This window comes from Lepisma saccharinum, chromosome 5 (genome assembly GCF_977018435.1).
Source record: "Lepisma saccharinum chromosome 5, izLepSacc3.1, whole genome shotgun sequence".
NCBI lineage: Eukaryota > Metazoa > Arthropoda > Insecta > Zygentoma > Lepismatidae > Lepisma > Lepisma saccharinum.
In genome coordinates, this window is record NC_139233.1 from 87,103,015 (window position 1) to 87,125,042 (window position 22,028).

The 22,028-nt window shown below is 33.4% G+C and overlaps 1 protein-coding gene across 1 annotated transcript in view; it reads right to left on the reverse strand.

Annotated features, from left to right (window-relative positions):
• LOC145987927 (cytochrome P450 4C1-like) overlaps positions 1-22,028 on the reverse strand; it is a 125,764-nt gene that overhangs the window by 85,142 nt on the left and 18,594 nt on the right. Inside the window, exons 3-7 of the mRNA XM_083122746.1 lie at positions 21,766-21,856; positions 18,546-18,731; positions 16,304-16,373; positions 10,121-10,247; positions 8,285-8,369 (exon numbers count right to left, since the gene is read on the reverse strand). Coding sequence (XP_082978872.1) covers positions 8,285-8,369; positions 10,121-10,247; positions 16,304-16,373; positions 18,546-18,731; positions 21,766-21,856 — 559 coding nt within the window. The remainder of the gene's footprint in view (positions 1-8,284; positions 8,370-10,120; positions 10,248-16,303; positions 16,374-18,545; positions 18,732-21,765; positions 21,857-22,028) is intronic.

Sequence of the window (22,028 nt, forward strand, 5' to 3'; positions counted from 1 at the left end):
CAACAACCAAAAAATTTTACAGAAGATGATTATCAAAGTTATTCTGAAATTTTGATACTCTCTGATGCTTTGTACCAAAATAACGATGCCAGTCAAAAGCGTGTGAAATCAAGCAGCGGGGATAAATACAAAAATCTGATTAAACCTATCTGGAATCAACTAAAAACTGGTAGTGGTATAAAACAATACAATACTCTACCTTAGGAATTTGTGTGGGTAAACGATGTAAGAAAACTTATAGATAGGTTCCTGGTTATAGCAGGGGAGGAAAATGCTGGGATTAGTGACAAATTAGCTAATTTTGTCGTAAACGATCCTAAAGGTATAGGATACTTAATTAAAATTATCAATACTTTACCTCCTAAATTCTGGAATATATCAGAGGGTCGAGGTTTAGTAAATGATATTATTAATAAACTTCCGTTCGAGTTACACGTACCTGGTTACCAATATTGTGGTCCTGGTACAAAACTTGAGAAACGAATAGAAAGAGGGGACAGGGGTATTAATCCTCTGGATGCAGCTTGTAAAGAACATGATATTGCATACAACACACAAAGAGATCTGAATGATCGTCATGTGGCTGATCAAAAACTGGAAGAGACAGCTTTTGGAAGATTAACAAGCAGAGATGCATCATTGGGTGAAAAAATAACAGCGTTGGGTACAACTATTGCTATGAATACAAAACAAAAATTAGGGTTGGGTTTGTAATATAAATACCCTGAAAAATAATAATAATAACAACAACAACAACATGAAACCAAAAGGAGTTGTGTACCAAATACCATATCACGATCTTAAACATTTAAAACTTAATTCGATTTTAACTAAAAAACAACAAGAAAAGAAGAGACAATGTATAGCCAAAGGAAATGGAATGAAATTATTACACAGTACGCCTCAATTAAAAAGATTGCAAAATGCAAGAAAGAAAACACACAGTGGTGGATTCATATTTAGCATTCCAGCTATTCTGGCTGCATTGGGTGCAGTTGGGAGCTTGGCTTGGGGTAGTGCTGCTATTGCCAAAACTGTAATTGATTCGAAAAAAAATAAAGCAGAACTAGAAGAGCAAAAGCGTCATAATCTTGCCATGGAGAAAAGAATAGACAAAGGTGTGAAGTCTAGAGCACTCAGAAAATTAAAAAAAAAGAAGCTCTTACCAACCAAGATATTGAATCTTTAATTAAATTATTTAAAATTAAACACTTCAGGGGGTTTTTCATGTCTGATTCTCTCCCTAAAGGTAGTTCTCACTCTCGATAATGTGGCGTGGTGAATTTGGACTAGTCCGAAAACGTTGGTACTCACTGGATATGCTATTATAAACAAAATGACAATGCTTTTGTTTTCGATTCTTTCGGAGGGTTAACCCCTACAGAATTAATTCGTTACTTAAAACATGTTCAAATTTAGTACAACGACGATCGATTTCAAGATTTCGATCAAATTATATGTGGCCATGTTTGCATTACGATGCTCAGAATTTTAAATAAAATACCAAACATCAAATTAAAAGATTTTCAAAAGGCTTTATTATATATTAAATATGGGAATTTTTCATCTCTCCAGCGAGACTTCGGTTTTGAAACTACATCTTCACGATGATATTATCTATCCAAAATCCATAGCTCTAAGAGCATTCTACAGCATGTATCTCTTTCCGAATGTAACTACCTACGGCAATACTATATTAGTAGGTAATGAAAAAATAATTATTCCTCCTGGACAGTATAACTTATCTACTTTAAAATTTGATATTCCAACTACTGTCTTGCTTTCTCAAAATTCTGTAACACACAGAGTAGAAATTGTAACTACCAATGAAACAGTAGAGTTATCTACCATGGGAGAACTTTCAGGATTCGAGAACAATAGCAAATTAGAACCAGGTGTTAGGCACATAGGTAAATTTATACCGAAATTCTTAGCTATAGAGACATTGAATATTCACTGTAACATTGCTAAAGGTATGATTATGAAAGCAGAAGGAAATTCGATTGGCAGTCACATGGAGGCAGGTTTCATTGCTACATTTAAACCGAATTCGAAATTTATGGAACCTATCTTCTATTCCCCAATCCCACCAGTCTATTTCCCTGTTTCTCTTGATAAAGTTAATTACATAGAGATAACAATTACGACTGATAGAAATGAAATCATCGATTTTGCCGGTGCTAATAGCACTGCGATAATAGAAATTAATATTTAAAATATATAAATAAATACCAAGATGGAAAATATCGATAGTTATGAATTACAGTCTTTCCCTCCAAACAGGATGACATTTGTAAATTTGAATCAGCCCAATAAAGAGATACAGTATGACATCACGGTGGGGGATGGATTCAGTCATCCACATAGATCTGATCTGTATATAAAATTTGATATTGTAAAACAAAGTAATGGTGAAGAATATCCCCTCCGTGTGGCTAATATAAAACTTATAGATAATTTTGTTCCATTCTTATTTTCTCAAATTGAAGTCAGAAAGCATGGTACAGTGATTGACAGGATTGATTGCCCTGGAATTACATCCACTACAGTGGGGACATTGAAACTGTCCAAATCAGAGAGTGCATATTATAAAGTTGGTGGGTTGGAAGCTGTAACAAAAATTCAAGCAACAAGTCACACAATACTGTTCCCCATGAGATTGCTATTTGGATTTTTCTCTGATTATAAAGAAATTATGTGGAAAGGTGATTTGAGTGTCATATTACGCAGAGCACCCAATGATCATAATGCTATCATGAGATACAAAACTTTAAATGCAGATGGAACAGCTAATGAGGCTAGTTTACCCGAAGCTGCGAATTGTGTGATCTAGTCTATGGAGTTACGAATGCCTATAGTTGAATATGAGTCGAATTATGCTCCCAAATACAAAGTCAACATTTTGAAAAATCCTCAAATTCCGATTCAATTTTATACATATCAATGCATTCAGAAGCCTGTGGGGGTTAAATTGTTTGAATTTGACATTACTAATCATTTTCAATCTTTGCAATACGACATGCCAGAGTTTGTAGCTGTATTGTTTCAAACAGGGAGAGATGACAATCAGGAAAAGGATAGCAGCCAGTTTGATAATTGTAAAATTAAAAATGTGTATTTGAAGAATGGCAGAAATGAGATGTTCCCTCGTGAAAATTATAATTTAAACATTGCAGAACAAGATTATTTGAAGTTATATGAAGCATTTAGTGTTTTTAAACGAGTAACTGAAGGTAACATAGACAGGTATTATAATCCAGATGAGTTTATAGTTCACAGACCAATGTTTTTAATAAATGCATCAAAAAGAAAATTGGTAGTTATTAATGATCGAACAAATATTAAATTAATATGTGAGTTTCATGAAACTTTACCGGAAAATACCATATGCAGTGTAATTTTAATTGTAGAGAAATCATACATATATGATGTAAAAAATGAAAGAGTGATAGAACAATTTTAATTTTTATACTATTTAATACTAATATATATATATATATATATATATATATATATATATATATATATATATATAATGCAATATAATACAATATATTTTTATTTATTTTAATTTTAGAGCAAAAAATTAGCCTTAGGGCTACTCTACCACCACCTAACTCAAATTGATATTACAATAATTAAGAAAAATATTATACAAAATTTATTGCAATGTTTACTTGTATTATAGTGTCCATATTATTTAGTATAGATAATGCATTCTAATATTTTACAATTTATTATCATTACTATCACGAGCTACTTTATTTTTTGTAGTAAAGACACCAGCTAATTTGATAGTTAAATAAATTTTTTTAAAAAAATATTTTATTGTAAATTCTTTTGTTCATGCTTAACTTACATATATCACAATGTTTACTTGTATTATCGTGTCCATATTCTCCAGTATGGATATTGCAAATTATTATCATTGCCATCAAGAGCTTTTTTTATTTTTAAATGTAGTATGCACACCATCCAATTTGCTAGTGAGATGATATGAAGACATGTTTCTTGTTTTCTTCTTAAATAAACATTTTTTTAAATCTTCCATTGTAAGTTCTCTTGTACATGGTCGACTTACACCCTTGGCTCTTTTACTTTCTTCTTTGCCATCAATATTTAGGCAATACATTTTTGGTCTTAGACCAGCAAATTCCGTTATTATAGACCCTCATGCCTCATCTTTCATTTTCCCAGGGATCATCTGATTTTCAAAACTGTATAATAGATTATTTTTTGATTTTTCTGGATAATTACTAAAGTCAAAATATTATTTCATATCTAACAAATCACTGTACAAATCGGGTGTTTCTATCACATACACAAAACTATCAGTATCCATGTATGCTATTTCAATTTTATCTTTGTATATAGGTTTCATAATATCATAATGAAATTTATACTTTTCTAATTCAGCTAATTCTAGAACTGCAACACCCACAGCTATTGGTGCATCACATTTTACTTTGTTATTGGATATTTCAATAAGAGTAAAATTATCTGTAATTCTTGTAAAACTTTTATATGTGGGATCAGCAATAAGTTTCCTGAGTTTTTTTGGATCGCATACCAAATTACACCTTACTCGATTTCTTTTTTTCTCTGTACATTTTCCATATATTGCATTAATTAATAATTTAAAAATATCTTTTTCATCTTTAGAATTTGTTTGTATTCTATTCTTTGTATTTTCCACAATATAAGATTTTAACCATTTTTCTTGCTCAAATTTTAACCCCTTATGGATTTTAGTAAGTTCCATACATTGCTCCAAGTAATATTGCAACAGTCGATAGTGAAGTACATAATTTTTTTAGTTTCGAAAGATAATATCAATTATGTTTCCTCTGTACCTGGGACTTTCTGAGAAACTGGTGCCATAGCTAATCCGTGGTGTTTGTCATGGAGATCGAGATCAGATGGATATTTCAAATCAACTTCCAGTAGACAACCTTTTGGATGATCTTCAGACCAATTTAAGAAATCCCTGTCTTCAAGTTCCTTCTTGCTCATCCATTTGTAATTACCAATTGGCAGTGATTGAATCATCGCATAACCATATAAATTGTTCATATCAACATAAAATATGTATTTATATGGTTTGCTAGGATCATAATAAGGTAAATATTTATTGTTTGCTTTTGCATATCTTAAAGAACACTGCACTATACCACCACGCTTAGCAGATTCAACAAAAATGAACTGGTTAATATTATTAATAAGACCAATTTCAACTTTAGTATTTAAAAGCATGGCCTGCCAGGATAAACCGGGTGTTGTGTACATAAAAACAGGATCTACTTCATTGTAATTTAAAACAACGTTCTCGAAAAGTTTCGAATACATCAGCCAACTGGAGAGTATCCAAAATCAAGTAGTTGTCATGATAATCCCCCATTGTTTTACAATCTAGTGTTTTCCAGACTCTGTGTGCATATTGATAATCTTCCTTGCTACATTTTTTATCATCAAGTTTGTTATAAAATTTATCTATCGATGGTAACTGTGTCTCATCAAATTTTTCAAAATTATCCATGTAATCATATGGGTAGACTCCTTTTCTTTTCAGCAATTCTATCTTATCCTCACCAAAATATTCTTTTGTGTGAACAAATTTCTCGTTGGTTAATTTACTCACTACAGTAGCTAAACTGCTGGGAAGAAACTGATATGAATCCAAGAATCTAAGAACAACTTTATTTCCATTTTCTAATTTGATAGTTTTCTCTATAGCAATATATTTATCTTTACTGCGTGGTATAATATTGATATTCTCTGTATCATACCCTAATTCTTTGATAAATAAATGTGCATCAAAATTTTGCAAATTGTGAATGAATATTGGAATAAAATTAGGTTTTTTTATTTGCAAATTACATGAATTACAAATTGTATGGATATATTTTCCATTAAAATGGTTGTGGTGTTTCTTCTTTTCACTATCAGAATTAAAATATCTATTACAGTATCTGCAACTTAAAGTATTATCATGTTCCTGTTGTTGTTCTGGTGTAAGAGGGTTCATTGGTATTTCATCATTATATAAGATTGGACCATATTTTTCACCCCACTCTCGAAGTTTTTGAATACATTTTTGGTCTGCATCTTCACCTCGATAAAAATATAATTCTGAATTATTTTGTTCATATGTTTTTACTAATTTTAGTGCAAAGTCACATGCTTTATGTTTAGCTATATTTGTTGTACTTAATGCATTTGAATCTGGAAGACATATTGCTATTGGATCTGGTTTTGTTTCAAAATCTCCATAGATTGCAAATGTATTTTTTTAGCAATGATTTGAAATTACTAAATTTTACACTTTTGGATGAAACATTATAAGTCCCAGGAGAGTGGAGAGAGCAATATTTAATGTGTTCCTTTAATTTCTCTTCACATGTTTTAACACCTCTTCCATCAAATTTTGACAAGCATCGATCACATATTGTTATTTTACCATGATTTGATGTTATTTGACTATGTACCAATCGTCCTAGATCCTGAATGAGACAATAATGTTTCTTGTTTCTCTTTGTAACATATAATAAATGTATAACACGTGTACCATCTGCTGCTGGATAGTGACGCAGTGGATAAATTTTATTATTTTTATCAATACCATAAACTTGCACAGCTATTGGTCGATTGTAGTATTCTTCATATTGTTTTTCAAATTTACTAATATCTGAGATATCTTCTGGATATTTTATGCCTGACATAGGTTTTTTAAACACTTTTACATATCCAGGATAATTGTAATTAGAGATACGATATTTATTGTTAGATACTGGATGAAAATAAGCTATAATGCACCAGAAAACATTTATCATCTTCATTTTGAATATTTATTACAGCATTCTTGTTTTTGATCTGATCGGGTAATTCAATATAACTAGATCCACCCCCAAAGAGGGACATATTTTGCTATTTTCAATTCAAGTTTATGGTTTGTATCACAAAGTGACCAACCCGAACCTTTTCCTTGGAACGTTTCTTGTTTTGACTTACGTTCTTTACACATTTTTTCATAAATATCATACATAGAACGAATATCACTCTTGTGTAAAATTAAAACACGGGTACGATGAATATATTGTTCTTCTTTCACTATGAAAATTTATATACATAGAGAATAGATTAAAATATATTTTGAGAGAACATCTTTCAAGTTTTTTTTAATTGCTTATATAATTTTTTCTTTCAATTTAGCTAAAAAATTTGGAATATTTGTATCTTCGTTATTTATGTCTAATATAGTATATATTTTTGTACACAAAATTTTTTGTTTTTGGTTTCTGTTATTCATTTTTTGTTATTCTTTTATATAATTTGTATATATATTTTTTAAAAATAAAAAAGATTTGGTTTTATATTTTTAATAAAATTTCTTCGGTTTTATATATTTAATATTTTTTTCTAAAATATGTTAGAACAATTTTTCCTTAATAAAAATTAATTATAAATTTATATGTTATTAGTATTCTACATACCAAAGTGCATATATATTTTTATATATAGCCTTTTTTCTATCTTCTAAAATAGGCACGCATGTACATTTTCAGACGTAAAAAAATAATCAGAATATATTATACATTTAAAAAATGATTTTATTCTACATAGTACTGCAGTACTCATAACTCAGAATATACACGCATTTAAGAAATAATTATATACGCAGCACTCAACATTGTAAAATAACTCAAAATCACTATCAATATATCTATTTCTCTTAAAAAATGTAATAATTGTAAATATATGCTTAAAATATACTAATATAGACTCAAAAGTAAATTTTGTCCCCTATGAGTGAGCTTTGATAAAAAAAAACATAATTATTTTTTATACTATAAAATGATAAAAAAATGGATTTTTTGGATATTTCCCTCTTAGAAAATTAGCTGAAATCAGGGTAAAATAAATAAATAGCAAATAAATGTTTACAAATGAACCATTATCTCTACTACTTAAGTTATTTTTCGTGCTGCATAAGATATGCTGAATTTGCAGTAGTTAATACATTTCGCACTATTTCTACTAAATTACTTTTATCTTTTTAATAGTAGATAGGTAAGGAAATCTTATGAATGGGGTTATGTGTAACAAAGAACATTATAGCCTTGACTTTGTCTAAAAACTGTTGCATGAACAATAATAAAATTAAATTCTTAAATATGTGTTTTACATCATCAGTACATCAACATTCAGTGGAGATACGTGACATTACCTTTCTATGTTTCGAGGCCTTTACATTAAGGTGCGGAATAATATTTTCTTAATGTCTTACCTAATATTGTCTCCTCGTTACCATCTTTACTTTCTTTCTCTGCCGCTGCTGCCAACTTTCTCTCCATTTTCCTTTCACGAATAATCTGAAATATATCGTGTAACGTGAAATTTGCAGAGAAAGAAATTGCTATACATACACAGGCCCTATAGACAATCTACTTACATGCCTTAGTAAATTGATTCATGATCTGCATATACATTATACATAAGGACACCTAGCTTTTCCTCTATTACTACAATGACAATATATTAACATGAAAATTTAAATTGCCTCAAAATTAGCATAATTTAAGAAAGAAGTCTGATTATTATAAATGTGTTTAAATTAATAAAAATTCATGTTGTCACAAAATTAGCAAGATACATAGGTGTGTTAATGAAAGATTACGGAAAGAATTTTGACAGTGTTATGATTTTCATAAATAATAACATTACAAATTTTGGTATATATATATATATATAATTATTAATATTATATTGCTATGAAAGTTTCGAACTCTACACATTTGCTATTTCTATCTGGGGGTAATTATTATTGGGATTTTTGGAACAAAATTGGCACATCCGTAAATAATTTCACGAAATAGGGATCGGGTAAATTTTTTTTTCCGATATCGGTGCTGAAATTTCAGGATTTCCATATTGATAGTGATTTACAGAAATACATATTCTGCATGAGAGCTGACGGACTATTGTAGCTAAATTCTTATTACATGAGTGGACTTAAAGATTAAGCACTTTTTTGTTTAAAAAAACAGCACAGTCAGCTGTATAAATAAAAAACATAGTTAGTAGACAAAACATAGAGAAATATCGATTTTAATATTGCGAAATGAAAGAAATGGACAACGAAAGCTAACTTTTTACGCATTATCCTTTATTTTTAGTCTTAATATTTCGAAGTGTTGAACCCCTTCCATCAATACTTGGTATGATGTAATTACTCAGATGACTGCGAAGTTAATTGAACATTACTCATGCACACATTTTAATCAGAACACGTACAGTAGGAGATAAACGAGATTGAACATCAACAACCAAATATTTTTCCAGATATCTGTCGAGGTGAAAGCAAGCGCACTCTCAAAAATGTCGATTTATACAGAAGCAATCCGCAAAAACACGAATCCAATCCATCACCAGAGTTACAATACTAAACATAGACACATCCAAAAAAAATTTAACGAATTTTAACGAATACTATCTTATTTTCTTGAAGCACATTACCTTAAAGAAGTTTGGAACGAAAACAATGTCAATCTTTGCAAATTTAACTTAGATCTGCGTATCACATTTATTATCATGGTTTGATATAACGTAGGAAAAATTCATTGGCCATGTCTTAGCCTACTGTAGACTTATGTCTACAAACATATTTTACACATCAATATAGATATATGTTTCCTTTCACATATTCATATTAGGGGGTTGTTTGTTTGTGTGTGGTGTGTTAGGAGAGATAGATTATGATGCCTTCAAAACAATATAAAATAAAATTTTAGAAGATGATCTCATATATTGTTAAAGAGTATTATGGCATCATTTAAACGTGCAATATTTCACATCAAATTAAAGTGAATTAAAAAAAAATCAGTTTATCCTCATACAATAATGTAGGGATATGAGTTTCTCGTTATTTGACAAAGTTAGATTTCACTTCCGGTTTCATCGTTTCCCACTACAGGTTTCTATTTTTCAAAATAATTCACCAAATAGGTTTGATTTTCTGAGACACTGAAGTATTTTAAAATAATACAGTCGTTAGGACATTTAGTAAAGATTTCGTACGTAAATTATGTTTATATTATCTTCGTGCAAGGTAATTGTATCTTACCCTGTTGCTCAGTCCATGCAATACTTCCAAACATTTCGACTGTTTCTTCTTGTACTTGCTCAGGTTGAAAAGGAAGTTATTTCTGATCCACAGCCTAAAATGCCTCTGATGTATGATGTCCGTTATGCTGGAATAAAATAAAACCTGTATGTTTATGAGTTCTATCAAATAACATTATATTGATATAGAAATATTAACGTATCTATTCACCAAGTCTCAACTGTATTTCCAGTGAGGATAGTGCAATCGGATATTGCCACTGATGAAACCATTTGAGTAGAAACTATTATTGCGAGCTCAAAATTGCTACATACTCACCTTATCTTTCCAAAACATTCCATGATTCAATAAGAATGGATTTGCCATTGCTTTGGTTTGAAATTGGCTGTAGTTCATATCTTCCACCTCACTTGAACTTATTATATCTATGGCTAACCAAATATTTGCTGAATCACATTTTATATTATATAATTTAAATTAAATGCAACATCCATATATGACAACAATGATAAATGTAGGTAACCACACAATTCAAGTTATATTAACACTCTCTATTAGAACTAGAATGAAATTGAATGTAACATTCATATATAGCAACATCTAACTATACTTTAGTCGATTATTTATCGAATGAGGATAATTGCATTCACCACCTGCTTTTACCCACCTCGCGTAAATTTCACTTCATGATTACAATAGTTCTACAGAAGGATTAATAAGCCTAAAAAGTCTATCGATTTAACTATTAGGTTCTAATCAGGTTATTAGTAAGATGAACACCAATTAATGTCGGGGCCTCCCCGATGGCGCAGTGGTAGCGTCGTCGTCTTGTAATAAAGGGGTCCGGGTGCATATTTCACAAATGTACATGGGATTTGCAACCGGAGTGTTGTCAGCCAATCAACGCCCAGAAGGGAAAATGACGTAATGTGGAACTTGTCACCACACACTTTCTCTTCAGTCCCTACTCGAGGGAGACGTCGCAGCGCAGAACCTTAATCACTCTTTCTTTTCAACCCCCAATGTGTGGCTTTTCTTTTGATTATGTGCGTTATGTAACACATCGATAAGAAAGAACTGATCTTACATACTTTCTGTACAAAACACAAAAAAATACTTTGGAGTTTCATCCGGAAAACCGCCCCCACAAACAAGAAGTTTGTGAGATTTGTTATTTTTAAGTGTTTCTTTTAATTTTTACTTCTCTTGGGAAAAACTATTTCTAATTCCCGCAAAAGTTAACATTTTTAAATTACTTGCGGAAAATGTGAATTAATGTACTTGCTGTTTTAACGTTAATTACCATTCGGCACACTTTATTTGCCGTATTTATATGTACACAACTATATTTACATAGCTAACCAAATCTACAGTGCCCTTTCTTTTAATTCATCATCAATTATGCTTTATGAGAATTCTATTAACTGGGGGAAAGCATCACTCCACGTTTCTCCACTGCTACCCCCTGAAAAATGAATCCTGCGGGTGGCCTTGGTAGCATTTATGCGTTAATAGAACAGAAAAAGGGGAATGAGATTGTGTCCCTCACAAACAAAGTGAAAAAATACAGGTTGCTGATAAAACATATTCGAGATATCAAACGAAAACCACGCGCACCCACCCATCCATATCATACATATATTGAATTATAACACCATGAAGCCTTGTTTCCATGATAACTAAAAACTCAATATGCTGACCAAGGCAAAAATTTACGGTATTTTATTAAAACATAAACTACAGTAAACATAACGTTTCAACCTTCTAGCATGGTCTTCTTCAGACTCTGCACCAAGTACAAATGTAACAAGGTACAAAACAGGACGATATATATACACAAAAATTACTCCCCTCCAGACTATTAGAAAGTTGTTCTGGAACATTCTAGAAGGTGGCTTTCCCTTGTCAACTGTACTTTCACCTGAAAGGCTAAACATTTTTTTTCATCTGGAATGTGGTTGGACTCGCTTTATCTCGCGCTCTTTTTCCTTCATCCTTCTTCTCTCCTCTTTCTCTCTTGTCATTTCCACTTTTTCTAACACCTTCCATTCTTTGTTTATCTTAAGTCCCCAATTGTGTCTTCTTCACCTTTCTTCTCTATTTCCTTGGCCTCCTTCCATTTTCTCACTAGTATTCTCTTCTCCCTTCCCATCTGCTTAGCCTCATCCCACTCTATGTCATGTCCTGTTTCTCTCATTTAAGTCGTACATCATCCCTATGTTGTTGGCAGAGGCGAAGATATAGTACAAGCAATGCAAGCACTGCTTGCATAATTCGAATATCATTTAATGTACTTAATATTCTAACCGTATTTAGTTTCCATCGCACTCGATTTCGCGAAAAAATGCGGCCGCAAACTCCCCCAGCAGCTCTGTAGCAAGCACCAGCCTCAATGCTTGCAGCCGTTCTGCGGGAAAATAAGGCCTCCGAAGGAGTCACATGGCGAAGCGTGAAATTCTGGTGGAACCCGTCCACAAAGCTTCTACAAAAAGCTGTGCTTTCCGAGCTTGCGTGATTCCCGAAAATAGCCGAGTTCAACCGAAAGCAGAAGGATTCATCTATGGGTACGTTGCCAGCAAAAACTAGTAACGAATATTTGTCTTCATGAACACGTAAACAAGATCGCAAATATAATAATAATTGTTAGTCATAAAATAACTAAAAGAAGTTATTATCACTGTTCTAAATTCCATATATATCATATTATATTACAAATTATTTTAGATTTCGCGAAATGTAAAACGCGTAAAAAAAGTTGACATTGGGAGTTGGGGCAGTGGAATTTCTGCACCCCCGTGAAGAGTTTTCTCAGGGAGGGAGGGAAGATTGGACGGACCTTGGTCCTGCACCCTGCTTCCTGGTCGGTCCAGCTCAAATTACGCCAGAAGTGTTGACCGCTACAAGTGTTTGCAACTGCCAAATTATTTACGCAGTAATTCAAGTGAGCTCTTTCACAAATTTTACAATCAATAAATTGACTGCTTTTGAATAAAACTTGGGGTGAAAATAAAGCTATCTGAGAAAGAACTATCTACTGATATTTGTACATGGCATAGAAGTAAATCGTATACATTCTGCATATTATGAGCACAAGAATATGTTTTAATGATTGATTGATTGATTTGTTGTTTTAAGTCCACTTTATGCACAGTAAGGCTAATCGGGACTGGACCTACAGTTTAAAATGGGATCTGAAACACTTGTGCCTCCACCGGGTATCGAACCCGGAACCCCTTGATTACAAGGCGACGACACCACCACTGCGCCATCGGGGAGGCCCGAATATGTTTTAAGTTCTATTATTATGACGCAAGTGGTCTTCCCAGGGTCTTTTTACGGTCCCCATTTTGTCATCTTTTCCTTCCTTTGACGTTTTTTCTTAGATATACTGGGCCAAAAGGGGGTTATGTCTACCATCCACCCCCCCCCCCCTTCGCCCCGGGCACGCCATTGAATGACACTTTATTACTTAAATATTAATGTACATACTCGTTCTGCTGAAATGATTCTGATTCCTCCCCGTAATTTTTATCTCCAAACTGATATATCTTTCCTTTGTGACGGATAAAATTAAGGAAATAGGTTGGTATCACTTTCTGTTGTTTCAGAGATTTTCAAAGTGATCTTGTGTGGATGCTTGCATTTGCAGTTGTGGAAAGCGCGTGGGATAGTGTGAGTGTTTGTTGCTTCGTGTTTTGTGCTGTGAATTTATCGGAATGAACGCGTATTTAGGAACGATTGGTGTGAAGTGCGGGTGTATTATTGAGCAATTGAAAATTGCTTCGTTTAGCTCGAGAGAGATAAGTGTTAAAATGAAAATCGTGGAAGGGGGTCGACCAACACCAAGAGTTTGAAATTTATTGTGGTGAGTACATCGTCTATGCATGTGTTTCTTTGCTTTGAAATGAATTTTTTATTGTTTGTGTTTAACTTTTTATTTAGTGTTTAAGTTACTCCAATGCGGTTGTTAGGGTGCCCAAAAATACTAAATTACATCATGCAGCGTAAAATAAACAAATTATTCCCATTTTTTTTTATCTAAATCGGTTTGGTCACCGTTTGACCATATTAAATAATAATGAACAAATAAAGGTACTAATAAGTAAGTAAGAAATTCCGTCTCCCTTTAGTCGTATGCGGAAAGTTCGCATATGCAAAACGTTTAATATCATATGAATAACGTTACCTGGATTTTTTTTAAAAGTAAATGTGACGTTTGCGGATCATGTGGTTTATTTTTAGTACAGTCACTTTATTACGATATTTTGACAAATCCAGCGACTGGGTAAATGAGGCTATAAACCTTGAATCTTTCCCCTCGGCATGTCGTTGTACTACATGTTTTGTTGTACTGAAACATTGCTTGCCTCCTTCGTAAGACTACGCTTCGCTACTGGTTGTTGCAACCTGTCTTTCTTACATATATTGAAATACATCGTACATTCAGGAAGATATTGAGTTACACGTATAAATAATAAATATATTCATACTACCTAGGTAAAATTCCTGGATCTCCTGTTTCCAAATAAGTATATGCATATATTACTGGAAGTTTAATGTCAGGATAAGTCGAAAGCTGACTTTCGCTCGTAACAAAACTTCAAAAATATATGCATAGTTTAATATGGATTACAAGTTTTCTCAGATTTTTGGCACATTTTGAGTTTTTCACGTGTCCCACTACACAACATTATATTCTGCGTCGCCTTTTTGCCACTTTAACTAATCGAAGCGATGAAAATGACTAGTGACTGGATGCCCACACAGAAGTCGAACTTCGAAACTTCGGTGGCAAAATCAAGAGTCTACCTTTCCAAAGGCTTCGCCACAGAGACACCGTAATGTGATTGGATGCTGTAGTTATGAAATCGTTAAAATACATTCTAAATTTATATTGCTCTTCGGCATGCAATAAACATAATGTTAAGAATCAAAGAGGCAATACAGGATAGGGTGTAAGTTGTAGGAATTTCAGCATGTTTTTCAATAAGTTCCTAACAGTGTTATGTTTCTCCTTATTGTACGACGCATGCATATTTTAATTGGTTATACTAAATGTAACTTTTGTGTAAATTCAAATCGGGGTATATGTAAGTTAAACAAGAATTGTGAACATCATTTGAATATTTCCACCTGTATGTTTCCGCAGTTCAAATTTACTTTACTGAAACTCTTTTTTTACCAACATCTGGAGGAACTTTCTTACAGTCCTCACCTAGACGGTATGTATTATAGCAAACTTTGTTATGCACTGAAGATTTTTCTTCATTTATAGTAATCAACTGAGCTATGATTTTTTACTCACATTGATAACTGTTATGTAGCTGTAACACGTGTAAACCTCAACTCTGTCGAAAGAAGGGTGGCTTCTAGGAGGGGAACACTAACAACCTTGAAGAACCTCCCCTCTCGTTGAACTTTCAGAAAATGACGTCAGCATGTTTCTCCCATGTGACTGGTTGAAAATTGTCCGGTTGCGAATTGCATGTGCATTTATGAATTACGCGTCCCGGATTCGATACCCGATGGAGGCACATAATGGTTCGGATCCCACTTTAAACTGTATGTCCGATCCCGATTAGCCTTAATGTGTATAAAGTGGATTTAAAACAACAAATCATTCAATCAATCAATTTATGTCGGTTAAGTTTCCTAAGTTTGACCATTCGGAAAGTAGCAAATGAATGTGATGAAACACCACGATTTCAAATTGCAATATTCCTGAAAAATCTAAAAAACTAAAGCTTTATAAGCAATGTATGATAGTCTTGGTCTATCACTGAACGAAAGTGGGGTTTGCCGCCAATTTTTACTAGCCTTTTCTCCAAGTTTCTCGAGCCCTGTCAGGGGTAGACTGTCTACGCAAGTCACGTTCAGTGTCAATGCTGCAGTGATGACCTATAACATCAAATAAACAAAAATACTTTCAACAGTAAAGCAGTTTATGAGCAATTATTGGTTGAAATACACAGCAAATTGGTGTGACTGTACGTGATAAATTTGTTGGCCCAGATTTGTGCAGGACCGTCCCAATTTGTTCTTGTAAAAACAGCCCCTCGATCGAAATTTGTTTTATTGAGAAAGAACGTTTTGTAATAAACATTCATCCATACGGCCACTGAATAGGTATTATATACCTTAAAATTTAAGTCGCCTTTTATTCATAGACAATTAATCTCTTACCTATAAACCGCTTTAATATAGTCTGCATCCATATTGTTCTGAAGATCTAAGCTGATACCCATTGCAGTTTCTGAAAATGTATACAATACATAAAAATACGTAAAGAAAAATTACAAAACGTGATAAGTGAATTGAACGAAAAGCTTTCTTTATTATGCATTTCTATACATGTACAGTTGAAATATGCATTGTATAGTTTATTTAATGTCTTCTCTCAGTACATTTGATTGAATGATTGAGTTGGTGTTTTAAGTCCACTTTATGCACATTATGGTTAATCGGGACTGGACCTACAGTTTAACGGGGAATCCGAACCACCATGTGCCTCCACCGGGTATCGAATCCGGGACCCCTTGAATACCAGGCGACGTCTCTACCACTGCACCATCGGGGAGGCTTTACCTCTGTACAGTTTAACAACTTTTATATAAATTAAATCGAACCTAAATTTATACTCTCCTGTTTCAAGTGAGATCAAGACAAGTACGCAAATTTAAAAGACCAGCCACACACTTTTAGTTCATGGGCAAACTATCCAAAATTACATATTGGGTATAATTGGGGGGTACTAATGTTCCTTTATACCACAATTATATGGGTGTGTAAGGATATCAAAAATTCATGATTGCCATTCACAGTGGTAGCTAATATGAGTGGGGCCAATCTAAGGTGGCGGATGTTGATTTTTGGAAAAATACTAAATCTCTGAATGCAATTCAAGATTTCAATGATCTTTCTTTCAAATGAAACCTTATAATATGGCCTATATTTATTGCTGTCTGTGTTTGTCGATATTGATAACGTTAACGATTAAATGACGGATTAGTAAGAAATTGTATTTTTTACTTATAATTTTATGTTTATGATGAATTTACCAGTAACCTTGATGTCTGAGAATAAAGTTTCGAACAAATCTTGTAGCTTAAAGGCTTATCTTTAACTTGACATATTACACTTGTTGGTTTTGACTTTACATTACACATAGAACGAATAAACTATGTCGTATATGTAGCGAATTTTAGTAGCCTGATGTGTCCTTTGTTCCATTTAATTATACATATTGGTATTGATTATTCAACAATATATTATTGTCAGGTACTAATAATAACTGTTATTAGTATTACTACTAGCTAGTAGTCTATTATTAACTAACAATGTATTTTGTTTATTTGTTATGAAAGAAAATTAGATCATAGAACTCGTATTGTTGATTAGTTATTACACCTACTGCACGATATGTCGGATGTGTAGTGTTAGCGACGATTAAAAATCATCGCATACGCCTTGCCAATTTTGCGAATAGCAATCAATGCCTTAAGAAGACTTGATATTCATAAAATATAAGCTTCATCCTCCCTTATGTTTTTTGAAAGTCCTTGCTCAACAAATGGCAACTTTCTTCCATGTAGTACACCCTGGACTGCATTTTTGCAGATAAATGAGGCTCTGGCGTCTAGACTTACAGCCACTTTAATCTTCTGTGGTGCTCTTGTTGTGTTCTGATCATGTTATTGTTATTGATTTGCATTATTTTACTTCGCTTTTTTTTTGTACTTTTGGCTAATTTGCTAACATGGGGGTAAGTGATGATATGATGAAATTAATGAATGGACACTCACAAACATCAATGCCCAGACGAGGATTGGAACCCGACCGTTGGAGTCGTAGCGCAATGTAGCCTCCACCGGGGCCGGCTGTTCTGATCTTGTATGTTTGTGATTGTCCTATCATCAAATCACCATTGATTGATTGATTGATTTTTCATTTGGTGTTTTAAGCCCACTTTATGCACAGTAAGGCTAATCGGGACTGGACCTACAGTTTATAGTGGGATCCGAAGCACTATATGCCTCCACCGGATATCAAACCCTTGACCCCTTGATTACAAGGCGACGACGCTACCACTGCGCCATCGGGGAGGCCCTAATCACTATTCATCATCTTCACTGCGATTAACCAAATTGGCAGAAAAGTGAAATACATTAAAAGAATTCAGTACATTCCGTTATATTATCCGTGTTCTTATTTTAATGATTTTTACTTGTGTAGGGTAATTGTAGCATGAGACAACATGGACAAAAACAGTCCTAGTTTCGTAGCTTACTACCTTGCTAATATGTATAGTAAGTGAATAGCATATTATTTAATTTATAATACGTCCAGTACAGTCGGACTTAAAATAAATAGGAGCGAATACGATTTTCATAATATTTGTATTTATTCATAATTGTTTTTTACTTACCTAAAATGATATCAAGTGTGCAAGGAGCAATACGGTCGAACACATCGATTTCGCCTGATCCAATATCGGCCTTAAGGTTTTCGACCAACACTTTGGAACATTTGTTGAATACGTCTACGAACTGCTCGAGAATCTTAAAATGGAACGTTGGAGTTAAAACCTTTCTGTGTGAATGCCACTTCCGTCCTAGAAAAACAAATAACGTGAAACAATATCATCAACCTCATTCTCGACTGCTGTTTTCCAGTGCAATAGCATTACTAATATACGTATATAGCTACAAGGTTATTCCAAAGAACTCTCTAGTTTCGTAATTTTATGGCGGCGAACTTAGAAAAAAAACACGTCGTCATTATATTGGTGAGTGGTGAAATGCCAGTTCGATATCTTCGACATGGCTCGAGAGGAAGTCGACCGGACGGGTATCTGATTTCGAGTCAGCATCTGTTTTGTCTGAAAAGGGCTGTTTTCACTTTTACCTGGAGGGTTTAGATATCCATTCATTCATTGAGACATTATACTCCCAAGGTCTCCCCACAACACAATAACACAACTCTAATCCGTACCAGCTAACTGTAGACCAGCCGAACGAGAACAAGTCTCTGCGCAAATGACGCGAGACGATTCCACCAATAACAGTGAGAGAAACGGAATTGCGTAATGGGCGACTGGAGTTACCCGCTTTACTTGCTTTGCTCTGTCAGCGTTAAAAAATTTTCAAAACGATATTACCGTACGCACATGGCAAATGGACCGTATTTTTGTCTCCAGGTCCATAGGCTTGGTTTAAGAATTTATTAGGGAAATATTAGGAGTAAAACAGCAAGTGCAAATTTTGACAAGTCGTACATTTAGCGTAAGGATTAAGGTCTGGACATGTCACGAAATTTCTGTACATATACGATAATGACCATATGGTTGGCAACGTTGCGCTTTCACCACTCGATTTTCCTCCTCCTCCTCTGCCACTATGCGAGCCTGCTCTGCAGTTAGCTGGGACGGGTATAGCAAAGATAACGCAACCGCAACCTCACGTTTTTAATCTCTAAAGGAACTTAATTGGCAACATCTGCTTTACTCCACGTGGACTTGAAAAGAGCTGTCAGTTCCTATAAACGGACGCTATTGGTGGGAAGGGTTTGAAGAAAATATTTACTGGGATCCACGTGGACTTCACATATCGTTGTCAAAGGGAAAGTGATCAGAACATTCATTGAAGTAAAGAAGCATTCCAATGAGGACTGGGACCATACATCTGTGCTTGATATCCACAAGGTTTAGTTTAAATAGCCGGCATACCACTGGCTCCAAACTTCGCCGCTAGGAGTGTGCAATACAAGATGGCGCCATTCGGACAGGACTTGCAGTGTCCTGCAATTCCATGAAGCATTTGCAAACAGTATGGTTTCATTCGTAGCAGGCTTTCGGACAATTATCCATGTAGTTGAAGCTTTCAACCTGCCCGATTTGTTGATTTCCGTGGGTTCCGTTGGAAAGCTTCACAGTTCTGGTCCACGTCTCGATCGACACTGATGGTTGGTCGCTGGATTTCCCTTTGTACAGACAACCAGGGTTGTTAAGGTCCAGGAATTTTAAATAAATTCAATTCTGGTTCAGGACAGAAAATCAGCAAGCGTAAATGGGTTCTGGACCGTAAAGAACTTTTTTATCTGTAATTTATTTCAATTTGGTCGAGGAAACTTTTTTCCAAAACAATTTAAATTCTGTCCAGGATCCTTTCTTTTCAAAACAATTTATATTCGGTCGAGGAAACTTTTTTCCAAAACAATTTATATGTCCAGGAACATTTTTTCCGGCTGAATTTAAATACTGTGCAGGAACCCTTTTTGTGGATCAATTTTGTCCAGGAACATTTTTTCCGAATCAATTTAAATACGGTTCTAGAACCTTTTTTCATGAAACAATACGCAACTTGGACTGAATTTAAATTGTCCGAGAAAAAAGGTTATGGTCCTGCAGCCGAACCCAATAGAACCCGTTAGAATTTTTGGGATCCTGGACCTTTAACAACCCTGCAGACAACCCGCAGCCACGAGTTGTTTGCACAACTTGCGAATGATTTTCTCCGCATATGGTTCTTTCTCAACTTTCGTCTTGTTACGATCGTACCAGACTACGTCTTATACGTATTTTACACTTTTCTTACTCGTATTTGCACAACCCTGTATTCATATCTCTTCGCTTCAATAAAATTTTAGCAGCCAAAAAAAACATAACTTTAACAAAATATCCCGGTTGTAAACAATAAAAATTAAATTATAAACAATAAAAATTAATTAAAACAAAATATTTTCTTTCTCAAAATCAACTCTCAAACAAAATGCTATTGTATTTTTATGCTACACAATTATCACCCCTCTATATAAAAATTTTAGCCCTTACATACAAACATAACCACATATAGGCAAAATTAAAAATTCAATAGCCAATAAAAAAACAATTCTTCCAAACAAAAAAAAACTTTAAAAAAAATAAAAACATAACAAACACAATTCAATATTCACATTTAAAAAACACAGTTAAATTTTCACAATTAAAACTTTCAAATCAAAACTCTTATCTCAGCACCTTTGTAGATCAAAAAAAATTGTTTTCTCTTCTCTAAACCAAATCTAAATTCCTAGCTTTAAAATTCAACTTAATACTTAACTAGTTAAACAATAGTGCTTGGATAAAATTTTGTTTACATCGACCATCAGCGGTCTGCGCTGCTAACTTGTTCTAACCCAATGCATCATAAATCCGCAAATATTTTATCTTAAATAAATAAACAACCAAAAATTGTAAATATTTCAACAATAATATATTAAATTATATCATAACATATTTCAATATTTTAATTTCTAATTCCTACTTATATAAAAACAACATTTGGCTCATAAATAAAAACCAATAAATAAAAAACTTCATCGTCCTTTTTCATTGGCCGAACTTTTAAACCATTCACACAATAAATAATTCCATATCTAATTCTAATAATACATTTTAATTTCTCATTACATAAACAAACATACATACCTTAATAATTAACAAAACCTTGGTTCAAACCCCTAAACACCCCCTTTTATTTTTATTTATTGTTATACCTGAGTACAGCTTATCTGCCAGAGCTGAAGTCCGCTTCTGCTGGGTCTTAACATATTGAATCATATTTAGTTACGCACACACACACATCTTTCACTACTTTCGCAGTACTTACCAGTGCTTGTAAGTAATCCAGTACCCAACCAGTCATGAAGGAATGTGTAATCTACAGACTTGTCGAGATATTTTGTACTGCTCAGAATATCCTAAACGGAAAAAAGTGTGTTTATTTTCTATATTATCAATAACCCTAGCATACCTGAGAGGTAAGATTTTTTTTAAAAAAAAAAATTGAAAATAAATTACATTGTTCCCTAGGATCTTTCCAATATTTCTTCATTAGCCTACTTTTGTTCATAAAAACAAAAATGTAATGTA